This window comes from Mirounga angustirostris, unplaced genomic scaffold (genome assembly GCF_029215605.1).
Source record: "Mirounga angustirostris isolate CCGP_5_RB_7025 unplaced genomic scaffold, mMirAng1.0.hap1 SCAF_16, whole genome shotgun sequence".
NCBI lineage: Eukaryota > Metazoa > Chordata > Mammalia > Carnivora > Phocidae > Mirounga > Mirounga angustirostris.
Genome location: NW_026991724.1, coordinates 19,177,254 through 19,202,500, shown reverse-complemented (window position 1 = coordinate 19,202,500; position 25,247 = coordinate 19,177,254). Strand labels below are relative to the sequence as shown.

At 55.2% G+C, this 25,247-nt stretch overlaps 1 protein-coding gene across 2 annotated transcripts in view; it reads left to right on the top strand.

Annotated features, from left to right (window-relative positions):
• Positions 1 to 18,310, top strand: part of BEAN1 (brain expressed associated with NEDD4 1) — a 37,280-nt gene extending 18,970 nt beyond the window's left edge. The window contains exons 3-5 of one of the 2 annotated variants that reach the window (XM_064580682.1): positions 7,993 to 8,253; positions 14,892 to 15,042; positions 15,939 to 18,310. In XM_064580682.1, the coding sequence (XP_064436752.1) occupies positions 7,993 to 8,253; positions 14,892 to 15,042; positions 15,939 to 16,290 (764 nt within the window). In that variant the 3' untranslated portion in view covers positions 16,291 to 18,310. Of the gene's footprint in view, positions 1 to 7,989; positions 8,254 to 14,891; positions 15,043 to 15,938 lie in introns of both variants that reach the window. The other variant, XM_045890996.3, reaches the window with a different exon arrangement.
• Positions 18,311 to 25,247: the final 6,937 nt, after the last annotated feature.

The following is a 25,247-nucleotide window of genomic DNA, read 5'->3' as shown; positions in this document are numbered from 1 at the left end:
GAAGCCCAAATTCCTACCAAAGATCTCTATTTTAATAGAGTCAAACATCAATTTTTTAATGGTATTTTTGTATCTGCTTAAGAAACCCAAGGTCATGAAGACATTCTCCAGTGCTTTCCTCTTGAAGCCTTACTGCTTTGCCTTTCACATTTAGATCTCTATCTAGGGGATATCTTTAAGATTTTAAGGTTTCATTTTCATGTGCCAAGCATTCTGCTAGGCAGTGTGCTTTGATTAGTTCATAGCAGAGATTGCTGTTTCCATTTTATAGATGAAGTGATAGAGGTTCAGAGCGGTGAAGTGCTCAGACGGCGCTACCTGCAAGAAGCAGGGCCAGGCTTTGAACCCAGGACCGTCAGTGTCTTACTTAGCCAGAGCCTAGGACAAGACACGCTGGCGGAAGACCTCTAGGCTTCCCCCCCACACCCGGAAGGTGGCTGAGGAGCGACCCTTCTCAGAATATTGGTGAATAAAGGGCCTGGTACCGGAGCTGGTTTGGCTCCAAAGATCACTAGGGGCTACAAAGCAATCTTGGGGGTTCAGGGGATAAAAGGCTTTTCTCAAACATCCCATGATATTTTTAGGAATCCATGTTCCACAAACCACATGGTGAGAAATGATTCCAAAGCTCCATGGCTCAGTGTGATGTTAACAATCAGTTAAGATCACCAGGATTTATCATGGCCAAGAGGTGTCTGGCTTTGCCCCGTCTACTAATTTTTCTCATCCTACCTACGGAAATGACATATTAATAGATTTCCTGGTCTTAAACCAGTCTTGCATTCCCAGAAGAAGCCCTGTCTACTTCTGGGACATTATTATTTTTTTTTAAGATTTTATTTATTTATTCATGAGAGAGAGAGAGAGAGAGGCAGAGGCAGAGGGAGAAGCAGGCTCCCCGCGGAGCAGGGAGCCCGATGTGGGACTCGATCCCAGGACGCTGGGATCGTGACCTGAGCGGAAGGCAGACGCTTAACCGACTGAGCCACCCAGGCGTCCCTGGGACATTATTTTTAATACACTGTTGCCCTGGTGGTTTCCCAGATGGTCTCATAAATTCTGGGAGCTGTGGGAACCTCTGTGGAGCAGGGGACAAAGTCCCATCACCTCTAACATTTTCCAGAATCAGAACCCACGAAAGCAAAAGGCCAAAACAAAACTTGAGGAAGAGAATACTGTGGCCCAAGTACACAGCTCGAGCCTGGACCAGCTTGTGGTGGGATAGCTGAGGATAATTTGCAGCATTCATAAATTTAACATGTTATGTATCAATTATTCATGAACTTCCTAGAAAGTCCATGTTGTAGTAAATGGTCATTTTTCCAAGCCATGATTTTGAGTCTCATAATGCAAGCTGGGATGTGGGAGCTAATCCCCCCGCTGATGGGTGGGCCACGCCAGCCCTCCGGCATTTGCTTCCCAACACAATTACATGACTTCCTACTCATTGAACATTGACCGTGACTCAGCTGGTGTTATAAAAACCTGTGTATTTTGTGGAAAACAGCATAAGAGCCAACTTTAGGTGTTGACAAAAGAGGAGAGAAAATGAGGAGGTCGGGGCCAGTGATGATTCTAGCAAGAAAATGACAGTTTGGTGTGGGCCCAAGTGGAAAGCCTAATTCTGTCATGGCTTTGCTTCTGTAATGTTGGCCAGTTCACCATTTGCTCTGTAGAAGTAGGGAAAAGCGGGGCGCCTGGGTGGTTCAGTTGGTTAAGCGACTGCCTTCGGCTCAGGTCATGATCCTGGAGTCCCTGGATCGAGTCCCGCATCGGGCTCCCTGCTCGGCAGGGAGTCTGCTTCTCCCTCTGACCCTCTCCCCTCTCATGTACTCGCTCTCTCTCATTCTCTCTCTCTCAAATAAATAAATAAAATCTTTAAAAAAAAAAAAAAAGAAGTAGGGAAAAGCGGTTCATGACACTGTTACAGTAAATTTGCCAGCCAATAAATAAATTATCCATCAAACCAGAGATAAAACCTTAGCAAATGATAACAAGACAGTAAGCTTACAGAATTTGGATATGTAGAAGTGATAGTCCATGTGAGTTAATTTTGGTGAGTTTATTTAAGTGGCATCTTAATAGTGGAATAAATCACTTTCATCTTATATTTATGGAATCATGAAAGACCTATGGGTAGTCACTTAGATTTTCCAGTTATATTTTAATGCAGTGGTTGAGAATCTTCTACTAGGCAGTGGAGCATTCCCCTGGTAAGCCTGATCCGTAAAACAGATGAAGCAGAGCTACTCTGTGTGAAGGGAGAGCAGTGAGCTCCATCGTGTCCCAAGCTTCTCCTCTTGACACTGGGGCACCTGCATGGGACCTCCTGCCTCCCACGTTGGGGAGGTTCATTATGGTCTGATTCATGTCGTGTTCCCAGCGTCTAGCACATGTCCAGGCATGGAATATGCACTTAATGAGTACTGGTGAGTGGGTGGATGGGTGGATGGATGGATGGTTGAATATATGGATGGTTGGCTGAATATGTGGATGGATGGATGATCAAGTGAATGCTGAATAGATGCCCAAGTAGATAAATACATGGGAGGGTAGATGATTGGTTGGCTGAGTGAATTTATAGAGGATTGATAGTAGATGACTTCACATTCCAATTCTCCTTTCCACTATAATCTACCCCACTTATAACGCCACAAATGGCCAAGTAAAATGTTTCAGGATCTGGACATGACATTAGCTGAGTTCTTGTAGAGACGCATCCCCATCGTAAGAAGAATCCTGACCACCAAGTCACCTTTTCCTCACCTCCATAATCCCAATGTTTAGCTGCCATCAAGGTGACCTCCCTACAGCCTCACCCGAGGAGTACCTCCTCCTTTCCTGAGCTCTGTTGGGACCTCACCCCTCTGTGCTCCTTCCTCCCTCCTCTGATGTTGCTGGTTTGTCCTCCAAGACCCACCATGTGGACGTCCCTGACTCCACGCCCCCAGCACTCTGACATCTCTCCATCAGGCAACCTGGCAACCAGAGGATGGGTATCGGCAAGCAGGCTGAGAGGCTACCCTAAAAAACGGAGGAGGAGACCCAGAAACGCCCAACCAAGTCAGCCTGCCCTGCCATGTCCCCTGCCCCAGCCCCTCTGCACATCCCTGCCAGGAGGCTGGGACCAGAGGGAAGATGGCGCCTGAATCCTCTTCCCCACATTCCCTCCAATGACCTCACTGGCCTCATCCTGGTGGGCTCAGCAGTGTAGGAAGAAGTGCAGTGCTGAGGCCAGACTTGCCAGGGAAGTGGACCTATGACAAATGTCCTCAGACTTTCCTGTGACAGGAGCTATCAGTCAGATTTGAGTCGATGGCCCCCCTTTTCCTTCTAGCCAGCCTCTCCGAGGGAGTGGGCAGGCCTAGAGGCCAAAAATGCTGGCTCAGCACCTCCAGTGTCTCAATGCCCTTCCCTTGTCGACACTCCTCAGGGAGCTTCAGGCTGCAAAGACCGCTGCCCTGTACCCAGACAGAGGGACTGGAGAGCTGCCTGTGCGCTACACTCAACAAGGACTTGGTAGTGATCATCTGCCTCAGTTTCCCTGCCCTGCATGTTCCCAGACCGGAGCCAGCCCTGACCCCATCCCCCTGACATAGGACTGGATCTTGTCACCTTCCCTCACACCCACCGTGCGCACCCAGATGCCACCCCCTCCCCATCCCTCTCAGACCCATTCACCCACCCTGGAAGGAGGATGTTCAAGAATAAGTATCTCTTTGGACAGAGTGCAAGCAGGTCCAGAGAGGGCAGGGGCGTGCCGAAGGTCACATAGCACGTGAGTGATGGGACCAGAAACAGAACCCAGGTCCCCTGCCTCCACCCCCACCACATCCTGCTTGAATTATCCTTGAATTATCAGACATGCCTGGGTTCAAATCCCAGATCTGCCACAAAGCTAGGGCAAATCCTCAGCTCACCAAGAGCCAGCATCCTCATCTATAAATGGAGGGTGACAAAGGCATCTGGACGGAGAAGCAGCAGGCGCCAGACCCCGCCCCACATGCAAGCCTGGGTCACGTAGAGCTTTCTGACTCCGTTGTGGCTCCCAGTCCCAGCCCAGGACCCGAAGTCTGGAGGCAGAGACTTCCGCCTGGCACAGCAGTGGCCCATGGCCCTGGGTACCACCCCAGCCTTGGGACCCTACCCGCAGAGTAGGGAAGCATCAGGCCTGTCCCTGAGGCCTGCTCAGAGCACATCTTTGCAGAGAGGCAAAGGAACGCTCTGCAGTGGCCTTATGCCCATCAAGTGCGTTCACCTGAGCCCGGCTCCATACTCAGCTCTGCACATTGTGGGGCTATGGGCCTCAGCCTCCACTCCAGCTCCATGCTCCTGTGGACCCTGGCAGCAGCCTCCTCCCTGGTCCCCCACTTCCCACTCTGCTCCCCAGTCTGCAGCCAGAGGGCTCTCCTAAAACACTCTGACCACACTCCTTCACCCATGTGTTCTCTTTGCCCTGGGGATAAAGCACGGTCTCTTGATTCAACGTTCAAGAGCCCTCAGGGTCTGGCCACTCCCAGCTTCTCCGCCTCTCCCATGATTCCTCAGGTGCACCAAGCCCTCACTGGGGGCCCCAAGGTTCTCCTATGGTGCGATTTGCCAGACTGATTTAGCATCCATCTGGAGCCCACCCCGGACCCAGACTCCTCAGTTAAGACCTGATCTACTCCCCTTTCCATTCCAACAATCTGCCAGTGCTCGTGAACATCTGCGGATCCCGCGTTTGGGCTAGATGGTGGGGTGAGGGATGAGCAGAAGGAAGTGCCAGTAGGTGAGTGAGAATGACAGAGAGGAGCTCACGTAGCCCGCCCCCACGCACCCAAGCACACAGAGCAACCCATCCCTGACTTCCCTCCTTGGGATTCAAATGGCTCCCCAGCTCCCTTTCTGTGCTGCCCTGGCCCAAGGCACTGGAGAAATCCAGTGACAAAACAGAGAGGACATGGGTCCTGCCCTCCAGGGGCTCCCATCCCATGTGGAGCCAGAGAGAGTATGAGTGTAGGCTCGGGAATTGCATAGAACAAGCTGGATCTGAGTTCTGGCTCCACCTCTTTTACTACCTCTGTGCCTCAGCTTCCCCATCTGTAAAATCGGAGGGAAAGACAACACCTACCTCTCAGGTTGCTGTGATGATTAAATGAGATCCTGGTGCTCATAAAGGGTCTAGAGCCTGACCGGTGCCGGTAAATGCTCCGTGAGAGCTACCTTAGTATTCACATTGCGCCTCAGTGGAGAAATTGCCCCAGGGCCCCTCCCCACAGTCCCAACCACATCTCTGGAACAGATGCAGAGATGGAAGATACACAGAAGAGGGGTCCCCTCCCCCAGCCCTGGACTGTTTGCCCCTCAGCCCTGAATACCTACTTGCCACGATCTCTCTCGTCCTGACACACGTGGGCTCCCTTCTCTGGAATCCTGGTGTCTTATCAGCAATGTTCAGCTGTTGATACGCTCCACCCTGCACAAGCGGTAGGTCATGGCCTGCTTTGACTACAATAAAGTGATCCAGAAGGAGCCAAGCATCGTTTTAGACATAGGAACGTTTTAATTTATCAAGATCCAAAAAAAAAAAAAAAAAAAACCCAAAAAAACCCACATGAGCTCCCAGAGCCTAGTGCCTGGTAGCCACAGAATAGCAGCTTGGCTAAGAGCGTGGGCCTGAGGCTGCCACTGACCCGGCTCCCTCTCTGTGGGCTATGTGACCTTGGGCAAGTTACTTAACCTGTCTGGGGCTCAGTTTCTCCACCTGTTAAATTGGGCATCCCATCTTAGGCCATCATGAGAACTAAGTGTGTGAGGAGTACTAAGCATGGAGTGGGACACACAGTAGGTGTCCCAGAGATGGTAGCTACTCAGGCTGCTCTGTGGAGGGAGGGCGGCCTCGCAGGGAAGAGCTGGTACTTTGGGCACAATTTCCTCTTGACCATGGGCACCTTTGTAGAAGCAGCTTGGGAAGAAGGTCCAGGATAGAGGCAAAGCTTGCTTTATCCTCTGTCCTTGCCGCAGCTGGTGTAGGGGGACAGGGAGGCAGAGGGGTGGGAAGGAGGGCTGTCATCGTGTTTCTCTGCCATCGTATGTATCTGGCCCCGCGTTTAGAAATTACAAGTTTCCCTCATAATTTAAAGCAGCACCTACCTCTGCGGGTCGCAGTGCCTGGAAGATTAATCCCTCAACCGGCCATCAGGTGGATGCCGGCGCCCACGGGCTCCATCTGCAGGCACGGGTGAGGCCATCCCTGAGCCCAGCTGGTAATGAGACGGGCACTGCCGGGGGTGAGGCTCTCGTCTGCGGCCGACAGGGCGGACGCCGGGGCTTCTTCAAGGTGACCCTGAGGGGCCGGCACCTCATGCCGAGCAGAACAGGCACGCACCCTCACATCCAGCTCTAGGTGTCCATGCTGGGCACCTGCAGCCTGGAGGGGCCAGCTCTCCGGGAGCACGTCTGCCTTGAGTCATGGGTGACCGGTGTGACCCAAGCCATGGCAGCAGCGGGGACACACCAAACAGGACAGTCCGGAGCCCTGATGGCTGTGTGGACCCCTCCACACTCCTGCCTTCTCGGAGGAGAGCTGATGTCCCTGACACGCCCCAGCTCTGCCCTTGACTTCCAAAGTGAGAGGCCACCTGGTGAGGAGGAAAAGGGTGACATCGGTTGGACAGCTGGCTAGCCTGGACTTTACTAGAGAGAATCTGATAGCAGGTGACCATGGCTCAGCTCCAATCCCAGCCAAAGCCCTGGCTACTGGCTCCAGAGTAGAAGCACGGGGCGCTGTGGTCACACTAGACGAGTGGGGCCAAAAGCTCCATTTCCTGACCAGGAGGAATCACCGTGAGGACCAGTGTCACTTAGTAACGTCTGCCACTGGTCTCAGTTGAGGAAAGAGAGGCAGGCGTGCTTCATGTCCATAGCCAAGGACTCGAGTCCTCCTAAACTGAGGTCAGATTGGACAATTTAAATAAATCTCTTTTGCCTCAGAGAAAGACAAGGAGGAGCGCCCCTTTGCTACCTTTCATCTGTGGGGCTTGAGGAAAAATGGACAACTTAGGCTTAGGGCAGCTAGCTGACAGCCAAGGGAATAAAAAGAAGAAGCTGGCACTTCCTCAAAAACTCGAGCAGTCACAACCGATCAAAAGCAGACATGAAACCGAATTCCGTACCTTGTTCTAAGTGGGGTCCTGAAGTCTTGAACTGTTACTGCCACATGGTTGGTCTCTCCCTTCAGTGCATCAGCCTTCACTCCCTGCATCTTAGGGCTGTGTTCTTCGGTGCATATAGGTTTATAATTGTTACAACTTCCTGATGGATTGCCCCTTTTGTCATTATAAAATGTCCCTTTTATCTCTAGTGACATTTTTTGTTTTAAAGTCTGTATTTTTTTTTAATATTAGTATAGCCACTCTGGGAAGCCTTCTCTGCTCTGATCCAACCCCTTGACATGTCTGGGTCAGTTACCATTTGATTTCCCTGGAACCTCCCTGGGCAGGTTTCACCCCAAGGCAGAAAGCCAGTGTCGGAGGCCAACAGAGTTGGTCCTCATACTTTGACACCCCCCCTCCTGGGTCCATCACCCACCCCTTTCCAAGATCTTGGTAAAGTTGACCTTCCAACCTCAAGTCTTGGCAGAGTAGAGTCCCTGTCTAGTCCTGAGTCTTCAGCTCAAGCCTCAGCTCAGCCAGTGATTTGCTGTGTGACCTCGGGTAAGCCTCTTGCCCTCTCTGAGTTTCTCTTTTCCTATCTGGGAGTTAGTTGAGCTCTCGGGCCGGAGCTGGAGAGGAGAGGAGGGGAGGTCAAGCCCCGGTAGCGGAGGCTCCTGAGGCAGGAGAGCAAAGCACTGCTTTGCTACCTACCTCCCTCGCACAGGTAGGCAGGACCCAGTCCCTGGGGCTGAACCCAGACTCTCCTCCATTTATGTAGGGACAGATCAGTGACAGGGCAGCAGGGCTGGAGGAGGAAGCCCCGAGCCAGTGTCCTCTGTCTCTCTGTCCGCAGTAGCTCGGTACAACCGCACCAGCTATTTCTACCCCACGTTCTCAGAGAGCTCGGAGCACAGCCACCTGCTCGTGTCTCCCGTACTGGTGGCAAGCGCAGTCATAGGTGTGGTCATCATCCTCTCCTGTATCACCATCATCGTGGGCAGTATCCGCAGGGACCGGCAGGCCCGGCTCCAGCGTCACCGCCACCGCCACCGCCGCCACCACCACCACCACCACCGCCACCGCCGCCGTCACCATCAAGAGTACGAGCAAGGATACTGTGAGTTGCCGTCTGCCCCGGGGCCCGGCCTCCTGTGACTGCCACCCAGGAGACGTGCGGGAGGCAGCAGCCCTGTCATGGGGGGGCGGGGGGTCAGGGAGAGACCGGAGGCACTCACCGGAATGCTCTCAGGCTCGGGAGGTCCAGTAGTCTGCCAAGGGGGACGCCAGAGGTCAAAGGGAGGGTGTGGTGCTACTCCCCAGCCTTGGCAGTGGGGGTCTGGTCCAGCTGGAGCCTGGATGCAGGGACAGAGGGAGACAGGGATGGGTGAGCAGGATGGGAGGACAGATGGGTAGGGGGATGAGGGGATGGAGGGGGGGGGGACGGGGCGGGGTGAATGAGTGAACAGACCAGTGGCTGAAGGGGAAGATGGCTGAGTGGGTGGCATGGGAGACGAATGGCCAAATGGGTGGACAGAAGGACACATGAAAAGAGCATGAATGGCTGGAGGGGGTGGATACAGGCGTGGATTGGGTGGGATGTGCGAGCACATGGATAGACGGGATGGCTGGGTGGATGGATGGAAAGATGGATAGATAGGAAGGTGGAGGGATGGATAGGTGGGGGGTGGGATGGGTATATGAATAAGTGGATGGATAAATGACGGAATGAATGATGAGTGAATGAATTTACCCCCAGAGAGCCTGCAAAGTGCACACAGAACTGATTGGGGAGTTTCCCAATTAGGAGAATCTCCCTTACACAGGGGTGGCTAATTCTTGGGCCAACCAGTCCCGGAAGTGTCCATCTGGCCAGAAGGCCTGAACTTTTTACAGAATGCAGCCACCTGACTCTGTCTTACACTTAGAAGGGACCCGTTATCCAAAAGCAGCAAGAAGGAGCTCAATTCATTCAATTTCTGAACGGTTGTCAAGAGCAGGAAAAAGCCTGCCCTGAGGCCTGATGGGGCCTCTGCCCGGAGTTGGGGGGCTGCATAGGCCCAGAGGCCACCATCACACTGAAGATGAAGCCATCTGGAGGCTCCAGAGCCATGGCAAGGCCTGGGAGTCTTTCCAGGACAAGCAGAGCTTGAGAGAAGGAAAGAAAAGAAAAATGCAAGAACTGGTTAGGTTGGATCTCATCCGCCTGGACCTCAGGAGGCCTGAAATCCACAGCCCCCTCCCAACATGCCCTGATCAACCAGCAGCTTTGTGCCACTTCCTTCCCCTTTCCAGAGTTAACTGGGTGAGGAAGGGGTCATCTTTTAGCAATTACGGCTCCCCACAGCTGCAGCCGGGGAGCTGAGGCAGGGAGGAATTGGGCAGTCGGGGGGTCACTATGTGCCGGGCACTTTTCACAGATAATCTCATTTAATCCTTACCGTGGTCCTGGAGGTCGGACCACTTTTTATTACCTTCCCAATTTACAGATAAGCAAGTTGAGGTTGGGGCGTTCAGGCTGCTATAACAAACATACCAGAAACGGAGTGGCTTGTAAACAAGAGAATTTATTTCTCCGTTCCGGAGGCTGGGGACTCCCAAGATCAAGGCCCCTGCAGATTTGGCGCCTTGGTGAGGGCCTGCATCCTTCTCACTGTGTCCTCACACAATAGAAGGGACGAGCTAGCTCTCTAGGGTCTCTTTTGTGAGGGCACTGATCCCCATTATGAGGGCTCCACCCTCATGACCTAATCATCTCCCAAAGGCCCCACCTCGTACTAGCAGCACCTTGGGGGGGTCAGATTTCACTATATGAATTGGGGGGCAGGGGGACACAAACACTCAGACTGTAGCGGGTGCTGAACCTCCCTGGGGTCACCCAGCCAGGCGGACCCCAGATTTGAGCCCAGGTGGCCCGACCTGGGTTCCTGCAGGCTCCCCACTGCACAGCCCTGCCTCAGAGGGACTGGTGCTCACACCCCTGAGGGGCTGAAGGTGCGGGCGAACAGCAGCAGGGGCGCCCCACGCGCCCAGGGCCCCGTCCGGCAGACGCACTCAAGACCTAGGGGCCCGGCACACCCGATGTTGCTCCTCTGGCAATGTAGTTAGGAGAAGCAGGAGAGCAGGAAGCTGGCCCTCTGAACAAGACACAGAGGGACATCACATGGCAGGGGACAAGTGGCCTCGATGGAAGAAGGGTGCAGCCGGTCAGTGGGTCGCCCTCAGTGCCCAACAAGGGAAGCTAAAGAGAAGAGTCAGCATGAATCAGGCAGGTGCTGAAAGCCCACCCAGCCCAGTCCCCTCTAGTGTCCCCAGAGGCCGAGGACTCCCCAAGAAGACAGCCAGGAGCACTGCCCAGACCCGGCCTGGCTTATTCCTATGCTTGCAGCACCTGCCTGACCTTTGAGGAGTGCGAGGCTCCTGCCTGGGGAATGCCCACCCCCAATAAGGAGCCTGGGCCCCCCTCTCCACCCCCCCCCTCCCCGCCCCCACCCCCCCCCCACCCCGCACCATAAGGCGCCGCTGGTCAGGCCCAGCACGGTCAGCCTGCCCGCCTCCCAGGGCCCAACTCTTGCCTGCCCTCCTCCAGCTTGTCCCCAAGCACCTCCTTCACACTCCGCCCCACCTCCACACCTTTGCACATGCTCTTCCTAGGCCCACAATGCCATTCCTAATACGTCCCCCAACTGACAAAAGCCTACTTGTCTTTCCAGGCCCAGTTCAAATGCCACCTCATCCCGCCCAGGCAGGCTTGAATCGCCCTTCCCTGTACTTGCTTGGCATTTACCCACACGTCTACCAGTGCCCCTGTCATGGGACAGCTGGGTTGCATCAGGGAAAGCAGGGCCTGTGTGTAGCTCTCAGTCAGTGGGGCCCATAGCCCAGCACAGGATCTCACCCAGAGAAGATGCTCTGCGGTCCAGGGAAGGAACCACCCCATTTACTCCTCAATGCAAAGGCTGGGTTCGCCCATTTTATTTTTTTAGTATTTTATTTTTTTTAAGTCATCTCTACATTCAACGTGGGGTTCGAACTCACACCCCCAAGATCAAGAGCCAGCCAGGTGCCCCTAGCCCATTTAAAGACTGGGAAACCAAAGCACCTTGTTGAACAGCCTGAAAGTTCCCAGGCCTGAGCCTGGTACTTAGAGCATGGGAGAGGGACCCACAGTAAACCCTAAGCTGAGGTTTGAGAGGCCAACCTTGGCCTGGAGGAGAGAGATGGGCCTGGAGGCCGCAGGGCCAGTGCCACACGAGCGAGGCCCTGGCCCTGATCTCTGGAGTCAGTGGGGTGACAGCAGGTCAGAGCCAGGCCACGCCTGGCATCAGGCCTTTGCTGCCCCAGGCTGATTGGTGGCAGCCCTGCATCCCTGTCCCCAGGGGTACCCATCTGGGGGGCTCCCACCTCCCTGCCCCACTTATGTTCTCGGCTCTTGCCTTGGCACCTCCTTGGGGCCTCAATGGGGAGCCCAGAGGCACTGACTCCCCCCCAGCTTCCTCCCGCCTCCTGGAGGGTGCACGGAGGTGCCAGGAGCCTCAGAAGGAGGCCAGGGAGGAGAAGGGAAGCACACCGCGCATAGCTGTGGGGAAGACAAAGCAGCAGAGCGCCGACAAGCTCCTGCTGGGTGGCACTGGGGACCCTTCTGTCCTTCAGACAGCCCCTTCCCCTGGCTTCACTGACTAAGGCTCTCCTGGTCTCTCCACTGCTCAGCCGGCTCCTTCTCAGACTTCTTTGTAGATTCCTAGTCTCTGAGGGGAGGAATATCAAGGTCCCTCAGAACCCAACCCTTGGCCCCAGGTCTTCTCTCTACACCTGCTCCCGGCTCCATCTCAGCCACCCGCCAGTTTCAGGCACTATCTGTCACCCTCGGCCAGGGATCCCCCAGGCATCTCTCCTCGAGGTCTCACAGGCCCCGCAGAACCAGGCATCCAAAACGGCCTTCATCTTCCACGTCTTACTGTACGACCCGGGAAAAGTTGTCTAACCACCCTGTACCTCAGGGGAGTCACCTGCACAATGGGTACCCTGGGACCCACCCCTAAAGTTACTGTGAGGACTAAATTAGCACAGTACCTGGCTTCTGGGTGCATGCTCAATACACGTTCACTCTTTCCATTCTTTCTCCCCCTAGAAAACCTGAGCCAGGGCCACATCGGTGACACTGGCCACCGCCCCTTGCCAGCACCTACCTGGCAGCTGCCAGGCATTCTCCACAAGGCAACCAAAGTGACTGACCTGGGAACACTTCCATCCTCTGCTCAACACCCTTCAGTGGCTCCCCATTGCCCTCAGGACAGAGTTGGCCCTCCTCCGCCTGCCCACAGAGCCCTTCTGCAGTCTAGCCAGGCGCACAGAGAGGAGCCAATAAATGTTTAAGAATGAATGAATGAATGAAAGAAATTCTATTTCTAGAAGATGGAAAGATCTTTCGCTTTAGGAGACAGACCTGGTGTCGTCTTACTTGCTGGGGCTTTAGAGCAAGCGGCCCCTCCTCTCAGTCTCCACATCTGAGAGCAGGAGGCGGCCACAGTGCCTCTCACAGGTGTGAGGGAGAATGTGGTCACCAGGCTAGAGCACGGTAGATCTCCGTGGACGCAAACTCCTTCTCCCCACTCCCGGGCTCGTCAAGGGGTTAAATCATGAGCTGAGGTATTTCTTGATTTGGGTAAAGAAGGGGATAGGGAGGTCTCACTCCCCATGAGGTGGCTGGAGGGGCTTCCAGAGGCCTGGACCATCAGGGTCTGTGCTGACTGGGAAGTTGGGAAAGGAGAGGGCCTAAGAAAGGAATTGGGGGGAGTTGAAATGAGGGGCTGGGGGAGTCTTTCCATCTGTTCCTCAGGAGCTCTGTCTGGACTGAGCTGGGTCAACTCAGGATTGGGGTCTGAGCTAGGTGAGTGCCTCAGGGCAGCCTCAGTTTACCTAAGCTGCTCAGCCTCTGGGAAGTCCCAGGAAAGCAGCCCAAGCAGAGAGGGGAACGACAGCGTGGCTCAGCTCTGTCAGCTCTCAGACGTCCCCCCCACCCCCCCACCCCCCGGTCCAGGACACAGCCTTAGCTTTCCCAAGGTTGAGACAAGCCACAGCCTCCTGCATGGTGGATGGGCCCCTCCCGGCACCGGAGCCCAGAGGCCCACATCCCACTTCTGTCCTCACCCTATTTCATGCTTTCTTCTTTCCTGAGTTTCTTCTTCAAGTTCTTCCAGACATCCTCACCCTCCAGCTGGTACCCTAAAGGGAAACAAATCTCATTTCAGCTCTTTTTTATAGCATGCGTTATTGGGTACCTTTTTCCTAGTAGAAAAGCAATATGTGTTCACCGTGGAAGACCTTTAAAATACAGAAAATATAAAGAAGAAAATAAGGGTCATGATCCTGTCATCAAGACAGAGCCACTGTTAACGTGTCTGGAATATTTTCTTCCGAGAGCTGTCTCGATGTCCATAGATAACCCTGGGATTATACCTGCAGTTAGAGTTTCACATCCAGATTTTTCTACTCACTGTTGTATCAGGAGTGGGGAAAAGAGATTAGGGGGAGTGGAAAGAACAGTCTTTACGGTTATACCGATTGTGCATGAATTCCAACTCTGTGACCCTGAGCCTCAGCTTGTAGAATGTAGAATGGGGATGGACAGTGCTGCTGACCTCAAAGAAGGGTCATGAGCCCCACCCCAGACCGGTAAGCCCCACCCCTGATGTTGAGTCCTGATCTCTGAGGGGAGGAGCTGGCTGCCCGCCCATCGTGGGTGGGGAGATCTCATGACTCAGCCATCTGTCCCGTAGCCTCTACTAGAACTGTCAGAAACTGGGAGGTGGAGAGCTTTATAGAGCGAGGAGCCAGGATATCCAGCTGCCCTCTGGGCCCACCAATAATTTGTTGTGTGGCCTCCAGCAAGTCACTGACCCCTCTGAACCACACTTGTAGAATGAATGTGCTCTATCAGCACGTCCTAAGCAGTGTTACTAGTTCTAAGAAAAGATTCTGTGGTCAAATACGCCTAAGCGCAGTCAAATGTAATTCTCAGCTGCAGGACTTCTCAGAGCCTTTAATGTGCTAATATATGGTAAACATACAAACAAAACAGAGGAGAATACAGTACACGGAATAACCAGAATTCATTACAGAAGTGCCTTTTCTCCTGGGATAACTAAGGGAATAATGTATGGTTGGGCACAGGGAGTAGGGAGGCCTGACCCCAGAGACCTCTGCAGCCCTCATTCCCTGACTCCCCAGTTTTCACGCCCCAGGCCTTCTCTACATTTTCAAAGCTTCCTTTTCACACCACACTCTTCTTTCTAATCCCCTTCCTTGGTTCAAGCTGTTCTGTTCCTTCTGCCCGGCCTGTCCCTCTTCTCTTGGCTAATTCCTAGATTAGACTCAGCTTTAAGAGCCCCTCCTCCAGGAGGGCCTCCCTGACCTCCAGGCTGGGTCAGCTCATCACTATTCCCATAGGGCCAGGACTGCATCTATCAGATCTCATGACACACTGCTCAGTACCGGGCTGTCCCCAGGACAGGCTGCTCACCACCCTGGGAGCCCCACCAGGGCAGAGCCAGCTCTGCTTTCTCTCTGAGAAGCCTGCGCAGCGCAGCAGGGGTGCTCACATTCTGCGGCTAGCTCCGAGAGAATGACAGGCAGCTGGGCTTGCTGAGGGACCAGATGGTGAGTTGGAGAAAACAGGTTCTCAGTGGCCTCAGGTAGACATGTTGGGCGCTCCCTGCTTCCGGTCTAACCCCCAGGCTGAATGTCTGTCCCCTGCAGTGTCCGACAGGCACACATACAGCCGCTCGAGCCACAGGATACGCTACACCTGCAGCCCCGCCGAGGACTGGTCCCCACCCTTGGATCTCAGTTCTGATGGGGATGTGGACGCCACAGTGCTTCGAGAGATGTACCCCGATTCTCCACCAGGGTAAGGAGGCTTCGAGGGGAGGAGGGCATGAGCGGGAGGGGCACTGGCTGTGAACCCACTCCCCCACCCCCGGTTGGGAAATAGCAACATCTCCCCCAAATGGGGTAAATGCAGAAAATCTCTGGGCGTGGCCATCTCCTGACCAAGCAGGTCCCAGTGACACAGGGCATGATGGAACAGATGTCACTGGAGAAGGAAAAGCTCAGCTCCCTCAGGCTGGGGTCAGGGGGTGGGGTGGAGGGTCCAGGCCCCAGCTTCTTAGTATGTACCCCCAAAACCCAAACCCCATGCACTGGGTCAGGCCTCACTGTGTCCAAACTGCACTCATGGCCGTCAGGTGGCCCGGTCCCATTGGGGAATTCTTCTCTGGGGGGGGCCTGTGGGTTCTCCCTGGCACCCTCAGGCAGATGACCCACGAGTTAATAGTTGGAAATAGAAGGGAGGTCAGGGCCTCCATCGCTGCCCTACCAGGAGACCCCTCTGGCCCCACTCCTGTCACCCTGTACCCCTTACCCCCTGGGGGGGCAGCAGGTGCTCTTTTGGCCTGTAGCTACGGGTTTCCAAGGAGCCCCAGGGTCTCCTTCCTCAGCCTGAAAGGGCCACTTTGGTGACTTGAGACCAAGGAGTGTCAGATGGCCCGAGGTTGCTGCCCCCGGCACCACCCACACTCAGGGCGAGCTGTGCAGCCTCTCCATCAGCCGCGGCCACTGCTCCGAGCCATGTGAGGCCCGCCGCTCAGTGACGGCACACGGGCTGAGTCGGGACCAGAACCCAGCCGCAGTGGTTCTGGGGTGCCTCTCCGGGGGGGGGGTGAGGGGTCTCATTAGCGCCAGCATGCCCCCAGCCCTTGGGAAAGGCCTCCACAGCGAGCCCTGAGGGAGCCTCTTCTCTTGCAGTTACGAGGAGTGTGTGGGGCCAGGGGCCACTCAGCTGTACGTCCCCACTGATGCACCGCCGCCCTACTCGCTGACCGACTCGTACCCCGTGCTGGATGGCGCCCTGAACACGGGCCCCGGCCCTGGCCCCGGCCCCGGCCCCGGCCGACCCCAGCAGGCACAGAGGATCCTGGGCCACGGTGGCCTCCGCACCGTCTCCATGGATACCCTGCCCCCTTATGAGGCTGTGTGTGGGGTCAGCCCCCCATCGGGTCTGCTGCCGCTGCCGGGGCCAGAACCAGGGCCAAGGAGCTCCCAGGGCTCACCCGCCCCAACCCGGGCCCCGGCCTCTGGTCCCGAGAGGATTCTGTGAGTGACCCAGCCAGCCAGGTCCTGCCGGTCCCTCGGGCTGAGCCACAAGGGCGTGCACGCACACACACACACACACACACAGGCTCACAAGGGCATGCGCGCACACACAGATACGCACACACACATCCACACTAACACACCCATGTGCACACACACATCCACATATGCACCACACATGTACAGACATGTGAATACACACAAGCCCCCCCACATCCACACAAACCCCTCTGCTAAGGTTTCATTAAAAATGAAGCTCTCTTGACCTCCCGCCTCCTCCCCAGCCTGTTGGTTATGCCCCTGCAGACAATGCTGGGAGAAGACCGGCGGAGAGGGACAGGGCCTTGCTCTCCCTGGCCTGTTTGCCTCTGCCCTCGCCTGGCAGGCTGTGCCCAAACTCTAAGTCTGCCTCCAGAAACTGCTCGACCACCCCAGGGCGGCGTGCCCTCCTGGGCGGTGGGCCAGGCTTCAGCGAGGTTCAGCCACACACTGTACCTCTCCCTCAATTCCAGGGCAGCCACAATATCACCACCCTGCCACTTATGGGGCGAGGGACACGGGTCTGGGGGCCCAGGCGCAGCCTGCAGGCCCTCACCACTCCCCCCCACCCCCCCTCACCCAGTGCCCCCGGCCTTGTGGCGCTGGCGGGGTTATTTTGGAGGCCCTCACCCCCAGCGACAGGTGATGAGCAGAGTCCTGGGCGGGCATGCGATGGTGGTGGTGGTGGGTGACGGCTGTCCCCATGTCTGTCCAACCACAGCCCAGGGCTGAGGGTCTTCAAAGAAGAGAAGGGTAGCTTGGGCACAGCTCTGAGGCAGAGACGCGGCCCCTCGCTAAGTGTGTGCCCAACTGACCATCAGGGCCCGAGTTTTGGCTGCCAGCCCCCCCCCCCGGCCCCGGGTGGCAGATCCTAGTTGGGAATTGTGTGCCGACGCGTTCTGGCCCCTGCCCTCCAAGGCGCAGAGATGAAATACAGGGGAAGCGGGCCCCCTAAATACTAGCATACCACCACGAGAGGCTGGATCTGGGCCTCACTGCCAGGGGCACCCCAGAAGGCAATATATGGGTGTGCCTGCCTAGAGAGTGGCCCACAAATCCCAGCAATTTCCATCAGAGACCATGCAAGTAACAGAGCTGATTTCCGAAGACCCAGCCTGCCAGAGGGTGGCAGCCGAACATCTCTGTAGAGAGTCCCGCCAGCATTGCCAATGGCAGGGAGTGGGACCCTCAAGTCCGCCCTGCCTCCCCCCACCCCCCCATCCTCTACCCCCCATCTCCATTCCTCTTATGAAGGGCTAAGACATTTCAGTAATCCCTTTCTTGAGAAGAAGGGTGACAAGGATGGCAATCGTGAATTTTATTTTCTGTAGAAATAGGATTTCTTCTGGTGCAGAACTGAAAGGAATCCGTGCAGAGGTTCTGTGGCATCCCGGAGCACCCGACTCCACCAGGAAAGGGACCTTGTTTACAAGCAGTTCTGTCCGCCTCTGTGGTGTACTGTTTTCTAGGCAAAAAATATCTGTCTGTTGTACTGTATAGCCTTTAAATGCACTCCAGGGATGAGACTCTTTTAAGAAATGCATCCTGCTTCTGCAACCCTAGAGAGTACTAGGGGAGAAAAGATAAAAATCCCTAAGTACTCATCAGTGTTTGAGGGATGGAGCTAAACAGCTTTTCTCGTTCCTGGATTAAGCGCTAAATAAGCAACAATGTATCTTTTCTGTGTTCAAAATAAATATATCGTATCAATAAAAATGTTGCAAAAATAACAGTCTCAAGGAGTGCATGGGGTGAGGGGCTCGCGCCATTGGACACTCGTTAAGTGTAATAAATAGCAGCAAACCGAAAATGCCTGCCTTCTCTCAAGATGAGCAGCCCCCAAAACCTTGTCGCTTCCCTGTTGACACCGCTATTGGGGTAGTCAGGGACTTCCACGACTCACTTTTTTTCTTAAGCTCCCTGAAACACCGCATCGTCTCTCTGAGCCGTGACCAGTGTAAATGTCGCCAACATGGGCCATCAGGTTTTGGCCCTGACTCCAGGAACACCAGGGACTGCACATTTTCCGAGCCCAGCAGTTGACTCTCAGCGCCCTGATGTTTTCCACTACCAGGAAGGGGGTGGGAGGACTGGTAATTAGACGGAAATGAGTTGTTTTCTTCCCCTTGCAGAAATTCTTTTCTGTGTGCTCGTTGATCCCTTGGCTGACAGAGGCTGGTTGCCTTCCTCGGTCCCCCTTTCCTCCCACTCGAACTCGAGTGGCATCCACCAGCAGAGTCCTAGACCCCGGAGTGCCCTGAAAGTGGGGCTCAGTCCTGAAGAAAAAGAAAGGTGCAGCTCCAGGCCCCGGTCCCAGCGGGCCTGCACCCACTCCAAGCCCACACTGCCACCTGCTGGCCGCCTGCTGCCACTGTTCAAAGCCACGTGCTTCCCTTCCCTCGTTTCCATACCTGCTGCCCACAGACATTAAGAGTGGTAGACAGACCTTGTTTGGGTTCTGAGCTGGTCTTCCACCCTGGCAATGTTCCCTGAGGTTTAACCAGTCAAGCATTCTACTTTCAGGAATCCCTCCCGCCCCCCCAGCATCTCTCTCTGGGCACACAGCCTGATGCCTAAGCACCGCCCCCCCCCACCCGATGCAAAATAATCACGCCTCTGTCCTCAACACCTGCTGTGTGTGGCTCAGGCGCCACCTCTGTGCTCTGGGGCCCTCTTGCCCGGAATGAATGTGGCAGCCCTCATGGTGATGGTGGCCAGCCACTCCAGCCCGAACCACACCAACACCCAGTTCCAACAACACATAGGGCCCCCCCCACCCCCCAGCCCAGGAGACTGTTGGGCTAGGCCTTTCCTGCCTCCCCCGTCCATACACACCCTGGGTCTACGTACGGCGCCACATGCAAGGCCCTTCTGCACATCCCTACAAGGAGACTGGCCGCCTCTCTCTGCCAGGGCCTGCGGGGTGGGGCCGAGGAGCACGCCCCAGGCAGTGGGGCTCAGCCCGGGGCTCATTAGCGCCCCAATGAGATGGGAGGTGACAATTCTTCAGGATGGTGGGAACAGGACGGGGCAGGACCAGACCCTGGGACAGGAGGGGTTGATGCAAGGGGTTGATGAGGGAGGTGACCCGGGGAGCACCCATAGGGAGTAGGCAGTGAAACAAGGAAGGAAAGGAAGCCAATTCAGGGTGTTGTGGTCACACAGGTCCCCCTCCGAGGGGGGTGGAGACAGTGGGGAGCACACCTCAAAGGTAGCCCCCGGCAGGAAAGGGGAGAGAGCGCTCACACTGGCTCGCAGACCCTCAAGGGCCATCGTTTGAGGCTGCCCCTTGGAGAACATTCTCCCTGTCCCTGGTGCAGCCGAGCGGGCTTCTCTGGCCAGAGAAGTCCTCAGACGGGGAGGTGCCACTGCTGGCAGGGCGAGTCCCCGCGACAGCCGGCAGGATCGGCCACCCGCGGCCCGTATGCACGGGCACGGCGCACTGCAAGGTTCGGGACCTGCTCAGCTGGTTTCGGTGCACACACACCTGCGCCCCCACACTCAGAGCTCACACGCGCAGGGGTCCCACACGCACACTCCGAGGCCACCCACTCCTACTCAGGGGTCACCGCTGGTGTCCCCCTGATGACTGACCGGGTTGTGGGCACGCGCGGTGGAAGGACAGGCAGCTCCAGCGTCCGACAGAGCAAATCTTCGGTCATGGGCTCTGCTCTGCTTGACCTCACGCTGAACCTCCCAAGTCAGGTGAACGCTCTCAATCAGAACCAATTACCTGGGTCAGGCCCGGTATTTCGGGGCTGGGGGCTGGGCACGCCCTTGCCCCCAGGGTTACAGCCCCGCTGTGCCTGCTCAGCACCTCGCCAAGGAATCCCAGGGCTCCAGGTCCTCAGGCCCTGTCGTCACAGCCCCAGCCTTACCAAATGACCCCTCCCCAGCCTGACCCCGAGGTCCTGGGGCTGGCCAGCCTTCTGCCCCACAGCTGGTGGCTGCCTGGTCCGTGACCCACCATAGGGTGAGGGGAGACAACTTTTGAAAGGGCAACCCTCCACCCTCTGGCAGGCTCTGAGACCCATTACCCACCCCCATGACTCAGTTGCAAGAGACAGAAACCCAACTTGAACCTTCTTAAGCAAGAAAGGACATTTATTGACTCATGTAACTAAATAGTCCAAGTGATAACTCTGACTTCAGGCTTGGCTGGATCCAGGAGGTCCAAGAACACAGGCAGCTGTACTGCCTCTCTTGGCTCTGCTGCCCACCATGTCACCTTCATTCTCCCATGGGAACAAGGGCTGTGGACAGACCAAGTCTATGCTGGCTGGCTCATGACCCAGCCCCAAGGCCTAGCTCACTGCTGGGCTCTGACATCTCATCCTCTTCCCCGCCCTTCCCTTCCTGGACTGTCCCTGTGTGTTTGAACCATCGCTGCCAGACTGGGGGCCCAGGGGCAGGACTCAAGCTGGTTCTTCTCTGGGTGGCAAACCCTGGGGGTGGGGGGAGCCTTGTGGAGCGGACAACTGGCAAGAGCATTCAGTTCAATTATGATGGAAACAAATTCCTCTCTGTGTGTCACGGCCTTGAGGACAGTAAGTGCAGAGTTGCAGACTCGGTGGCCCGTGACCAGACAGCACCCACTCCTGTACTCCCTGTGGCCTCTGAGCTCCTAGGCTTTCCAGGGGACTTGGAAGCCTTTGGGCAGCAGGGAACGCTGTGAGGGAAGGCTAGGTGCTGGGACCCAGAGGTTTGGCTGTCCCTGCTTCTGTCATCAGTTCACTGTGACTTTGAGCCAGATCCTTTCCTTCTCTGGGCCTCCGGACCCCCACCCCCACCACAGCTCCTGCATATCTCCAGTGCCCCCCCACCCCTCCCCCTGCCTCCTGCATTGTCACCAAAGTTAGCGACCCTGGCAGGCAGAGAAAGGTTCTCACTAAGCCAGTCACTCACCCAAGGCCCCAGACAGTGTGCATGCAAGAAACACCAAATCCAATGCTTCAAGAGGCCGCACAGATCCAGTGGGGAGGAAGCTGGTCCTGGAAAAGCTGAGGAAGCACCAGAAGACAGAGGGGGCAATGATTCCAGGCACCCTGCCCAGGCTTCCCCACCATGTTCTTGGGTCACCCTAGAGAGTCAATTCACAGGCATGATGAACTTCCCAAAGCTCAGGAACAAGACGTCCAGAATGAGTGAAATGGTTACATCAGTAAGTAATAGCAATAAGCAATAGAAGAATCACCTGGGATGGGGGGTGCGGGTGGAGATTAAAGTGTGTGTACCAAATTGTTAAACTTTGGCTATTAATAGGGGAAAAAGGGGGCCCTTGGTGGCTCAGTTGGTTAAGCGTCTGCCTTCGGCTCAGGTCATGACCCCAGCGTCCTGGGATCGAGTCCTGCATCGGGCTCCCTGCTCAGTGGGGAGTCTGCTTCTCCCTCTGCCTGCCGCTTCCCCTACTTGTGCTCTCTCTCCCTGTAGATAAAATCTTTTAAAAATCTTTTAAAAAAATAGGAAAAAATACAGGTCACTCCAGCCCTCTCCTTAAGGAGCAAATCTGCCTGGGGTCAAGGAGAGAAAGAGAGACAAAGAGACAATGAGAATTAAGGCCCTTCTGTTTTGGACACACACACACACCCTACCACACCACCTTCCTGGGCCTGGTGACTGTCTCTTCCGCAGAGCTCAGTGGCTTGGAACTCTGCATATCCCCCTTGCCCAAATCTGCCATTCCCCTTCAGTGCTCTTATAAATCTTCGGCATCAAGGGAAAAGCATGGCTTTTGGTCTCATAGCTTTGGCGTGGTAAACTCCATAATGGCCTCCAAAGACGTGCAGGTCCAAATTCCCAGAACCCATAACTATGTTAGCTTCCGTGGGGAAGGCACTCTGCAGGTGGGATTAAGGACCTTGAGAGAAGGCAATGAACCTGGGTCATCCAGGTGGACCCAATATGATCACAAGGGTCCTCCCCAGGGGGAGGCCTCACGGTCAAAGTAAGAGAAGACGTGCCAAACTGAAGCGGCGGGAAGAGAGAAATGAGAGATTTACACTGGCTACACTCCAGAACGGCCTCGGGAGGAGAGCTGCTGCTCCCCGAGGGCCCATTTGCAAGGACTCCAACTGGGAAGTGACTTCCCAACCACGGGGACAGGAATCGCCCTGACCGCGGGGCGCAAGAGACATTGCAGGAGGCAGGAGAGCTAGGGGCAGGGAGCAGAGAGCCCCCAGATGTGGTGAGCCCAGGTCTGAGGCAGCTCCAAGGCCAAGGACCGGGCACATGCCCTTCCTGGTGAGTGGAGGGCCCGGAGGCCAGCACAGTGTCACAGGAAGCCGATGAGCAAGAATCCTGGGCTGTACTCTGGAAAACTGTATGGAGGTTCCTCAAAAAGTTGAAAATAGAGCTACCATATGATCCAGCAATTGCACTACTGGGTATTTACCCCAAAGATACAAAAGTAGGGATCCGAAGGGGTACATGCACCCCGATGTTTATAGCAGCAATGTCCACAATAGCCAAACTGTGGAAAGAGCCAAGATGTCCATCAACAGATGAATGGATAAAGAAGATGTGGTATATATATACAATGGAATATTATGCAGCCATCAAAAGGAATGAGATCTTGCCATTTGCAACGACGTGGATGGAACTGGAGGGTATTATGTTGAGTGAAATAAGTCAAAAAGAGAAAGACATGTATCATATGATCTCACTGATATGAGGAATTCTTTTTTTTTTTTTAAGATTTTTATTTATTTATTTGACAGAGAGAAACACAGCAAGAGAGGGAACACAAGCAGGGGGAGCGGGAGAGGGAGAAGCAGGCTTCCAGCTGAGCAGGGAGCCCGATGCGGGGCTCGATCCCAGGACCCTGGGATCATGACCTGAGCCAAAGGCAGATGCTTAACGACTGAGCCACCCAGGTGCCCCAGATATGAGGAATTCTTAATCACAGGAAGCAAACTGAGGGTTGCTGGAGTGGGGGGTGGGGTGGGAGGGAGGGGGTGACTGGGTGATGGACACTGGGGAGGGTATGTGCTCTGGTAAGCGCTGTGAATTGTGCAAGACTGTTGAATCTCAGACCTGTACCTCTGAAACAAATAATGCAATATATGTTAAGAAAAAAAAAAAGAAGAAGAAGAAGGTAGCGGGAGGGGAAGAAGGAAGCAGGGGAAATCGGAGGAGTAGACGAACCATGAGAGACAATAGACTCTGAAAAACAAACTGAGGGTTCTAGAGGGGAGGGGGGTGGGAGGATGGGTTAGCCTGGTGGTGGGTATTGAGGAGGGCACATTCTGCATGGAGCACTGGGGGTTGTGCACAAACAATGAATCATGGAACACCGCATCTAAAACTAATGATGTAATGTATGGGGATTAACATAAGAATTAAAAAAAAAAAAAAAAAGAATCCTGGGCTGTGTTACTACAAGGTCACACTACCCCGTCAGTGGGGGGCGCTCCAGGCTGTGAGCCACCCAAGGGCTGGGACTTTATCTCAGCTTCTGAAGCCCCCAGGCCGGTATGGACGGGGACACAGGCTGGCCGCTCAAGGACAGCACTTCCCCAAACACCACAGGAGGAGGTGGAAAGGGGACCCAGAGTCTGAGAAGTCAGAAAATCGTGCACGTGCTGCCCCCCTCCCAGAAATTCACACCCCTACACACCTGCCCCATGAGAAGTCCTGAAGCTGAGGGGTCAGGGCACCTTCATTAGCCCAGCAGAATTTATTCAGCCACAGGAAACTGTTACTCACAGTTCGGAATCAAGACTGATTCCGAACCTCCAACAAGGGCTCCCCGTGGAGCACACTTTGAGAAATGGTGACCCGCATGGAAGGAGTGAGTCATCGAGGGGCTGAATGAGTGAATCATGACTTCATTAAGTATTGGGTGAATGAACGGAAGGAAGGAAGGAAGGAGGGAAGGAAGAAAGGAAGGCGGGGAGGAAGCCCAGCTCCCAATGCTGCCCCCCACCCATATCTCCCCAAACGCACCTTGCCCCGCCAGGCGGTGAGGGGCTCAGACGGTGGGGATGAATCCAGATCCTAATGGTGCTGCCCTATTTATACCTGGGTCTGTATGAAAAGGGAAAATCTCCTCTGTTGTCATTTTAATCTACTTCCTCCTGAGGGAAGGCTGGGATATGGTGAGATTCTAGCATGATCCCCACCCTTCCGGGGCCATAGGGCATAATTCGAATCTCAATTCTGAGAATAAACCAGTGAACTGTAAAAGGAGAACAAAAACAAAGACAAAACGGATGGCAGAAGGCGGGGCGGGAGGGAGATGGTGAGTGCATGGAGGGTCAAGGGCACACAGGTCAAGAGTACACAGGTAACTGCTGGGCTCTGTTACTCCAAAAGCAGTCCAAGGATTTGTGCGCGGTTTCTTTGGGAGGTGATCGCAGGAAGCACAAGAGGAGTAGGGAATGAAGACAAGGGAGGGATGAGAACCCCGAAGGAGGGTTATTGCTGTGGGCAACTGCTGGGGAGTCTCTGCAAGAGTGGAGAACACACCTCAGAACTGTCCCGCCACCACGGAGGGCAAGAAGCCAGGGCTTCTGTGCACTCACCCTCCTTGAGTGGCCGAGGGTTGGCCGGGGGTGTTAACACGCTGGGCCTTGCAGTCTGTCCCGCACACCAGCAGAGCACGCTCCTGCAGCCAGAGAACATTCTCCAGCATGAGCAAGAGGACTGTGGCCGGTGACATCCGGAGTGGGCTGAGGGTTACGGGCCCTGGGGTGCGGACACACATGGGTGCCGCTGTATCTGCTTTCCTATTTGGGGACGGGGTGAGGACGGAGTGAGGACGGAGCCTGACCTTGGCTCTGCTCCACAGGGAGGAGATGGCCCAGCCCCAGCCAGCCTCAGGCCGGAGCCCCCCAGAGTGACAAGCAGTGGGGGGTGGGGGGACCCGGGCTGTGTGCAGCTTTCTCTTCTGCTAGCACACTTCCTCCTCAGCTTCCTGAGTGT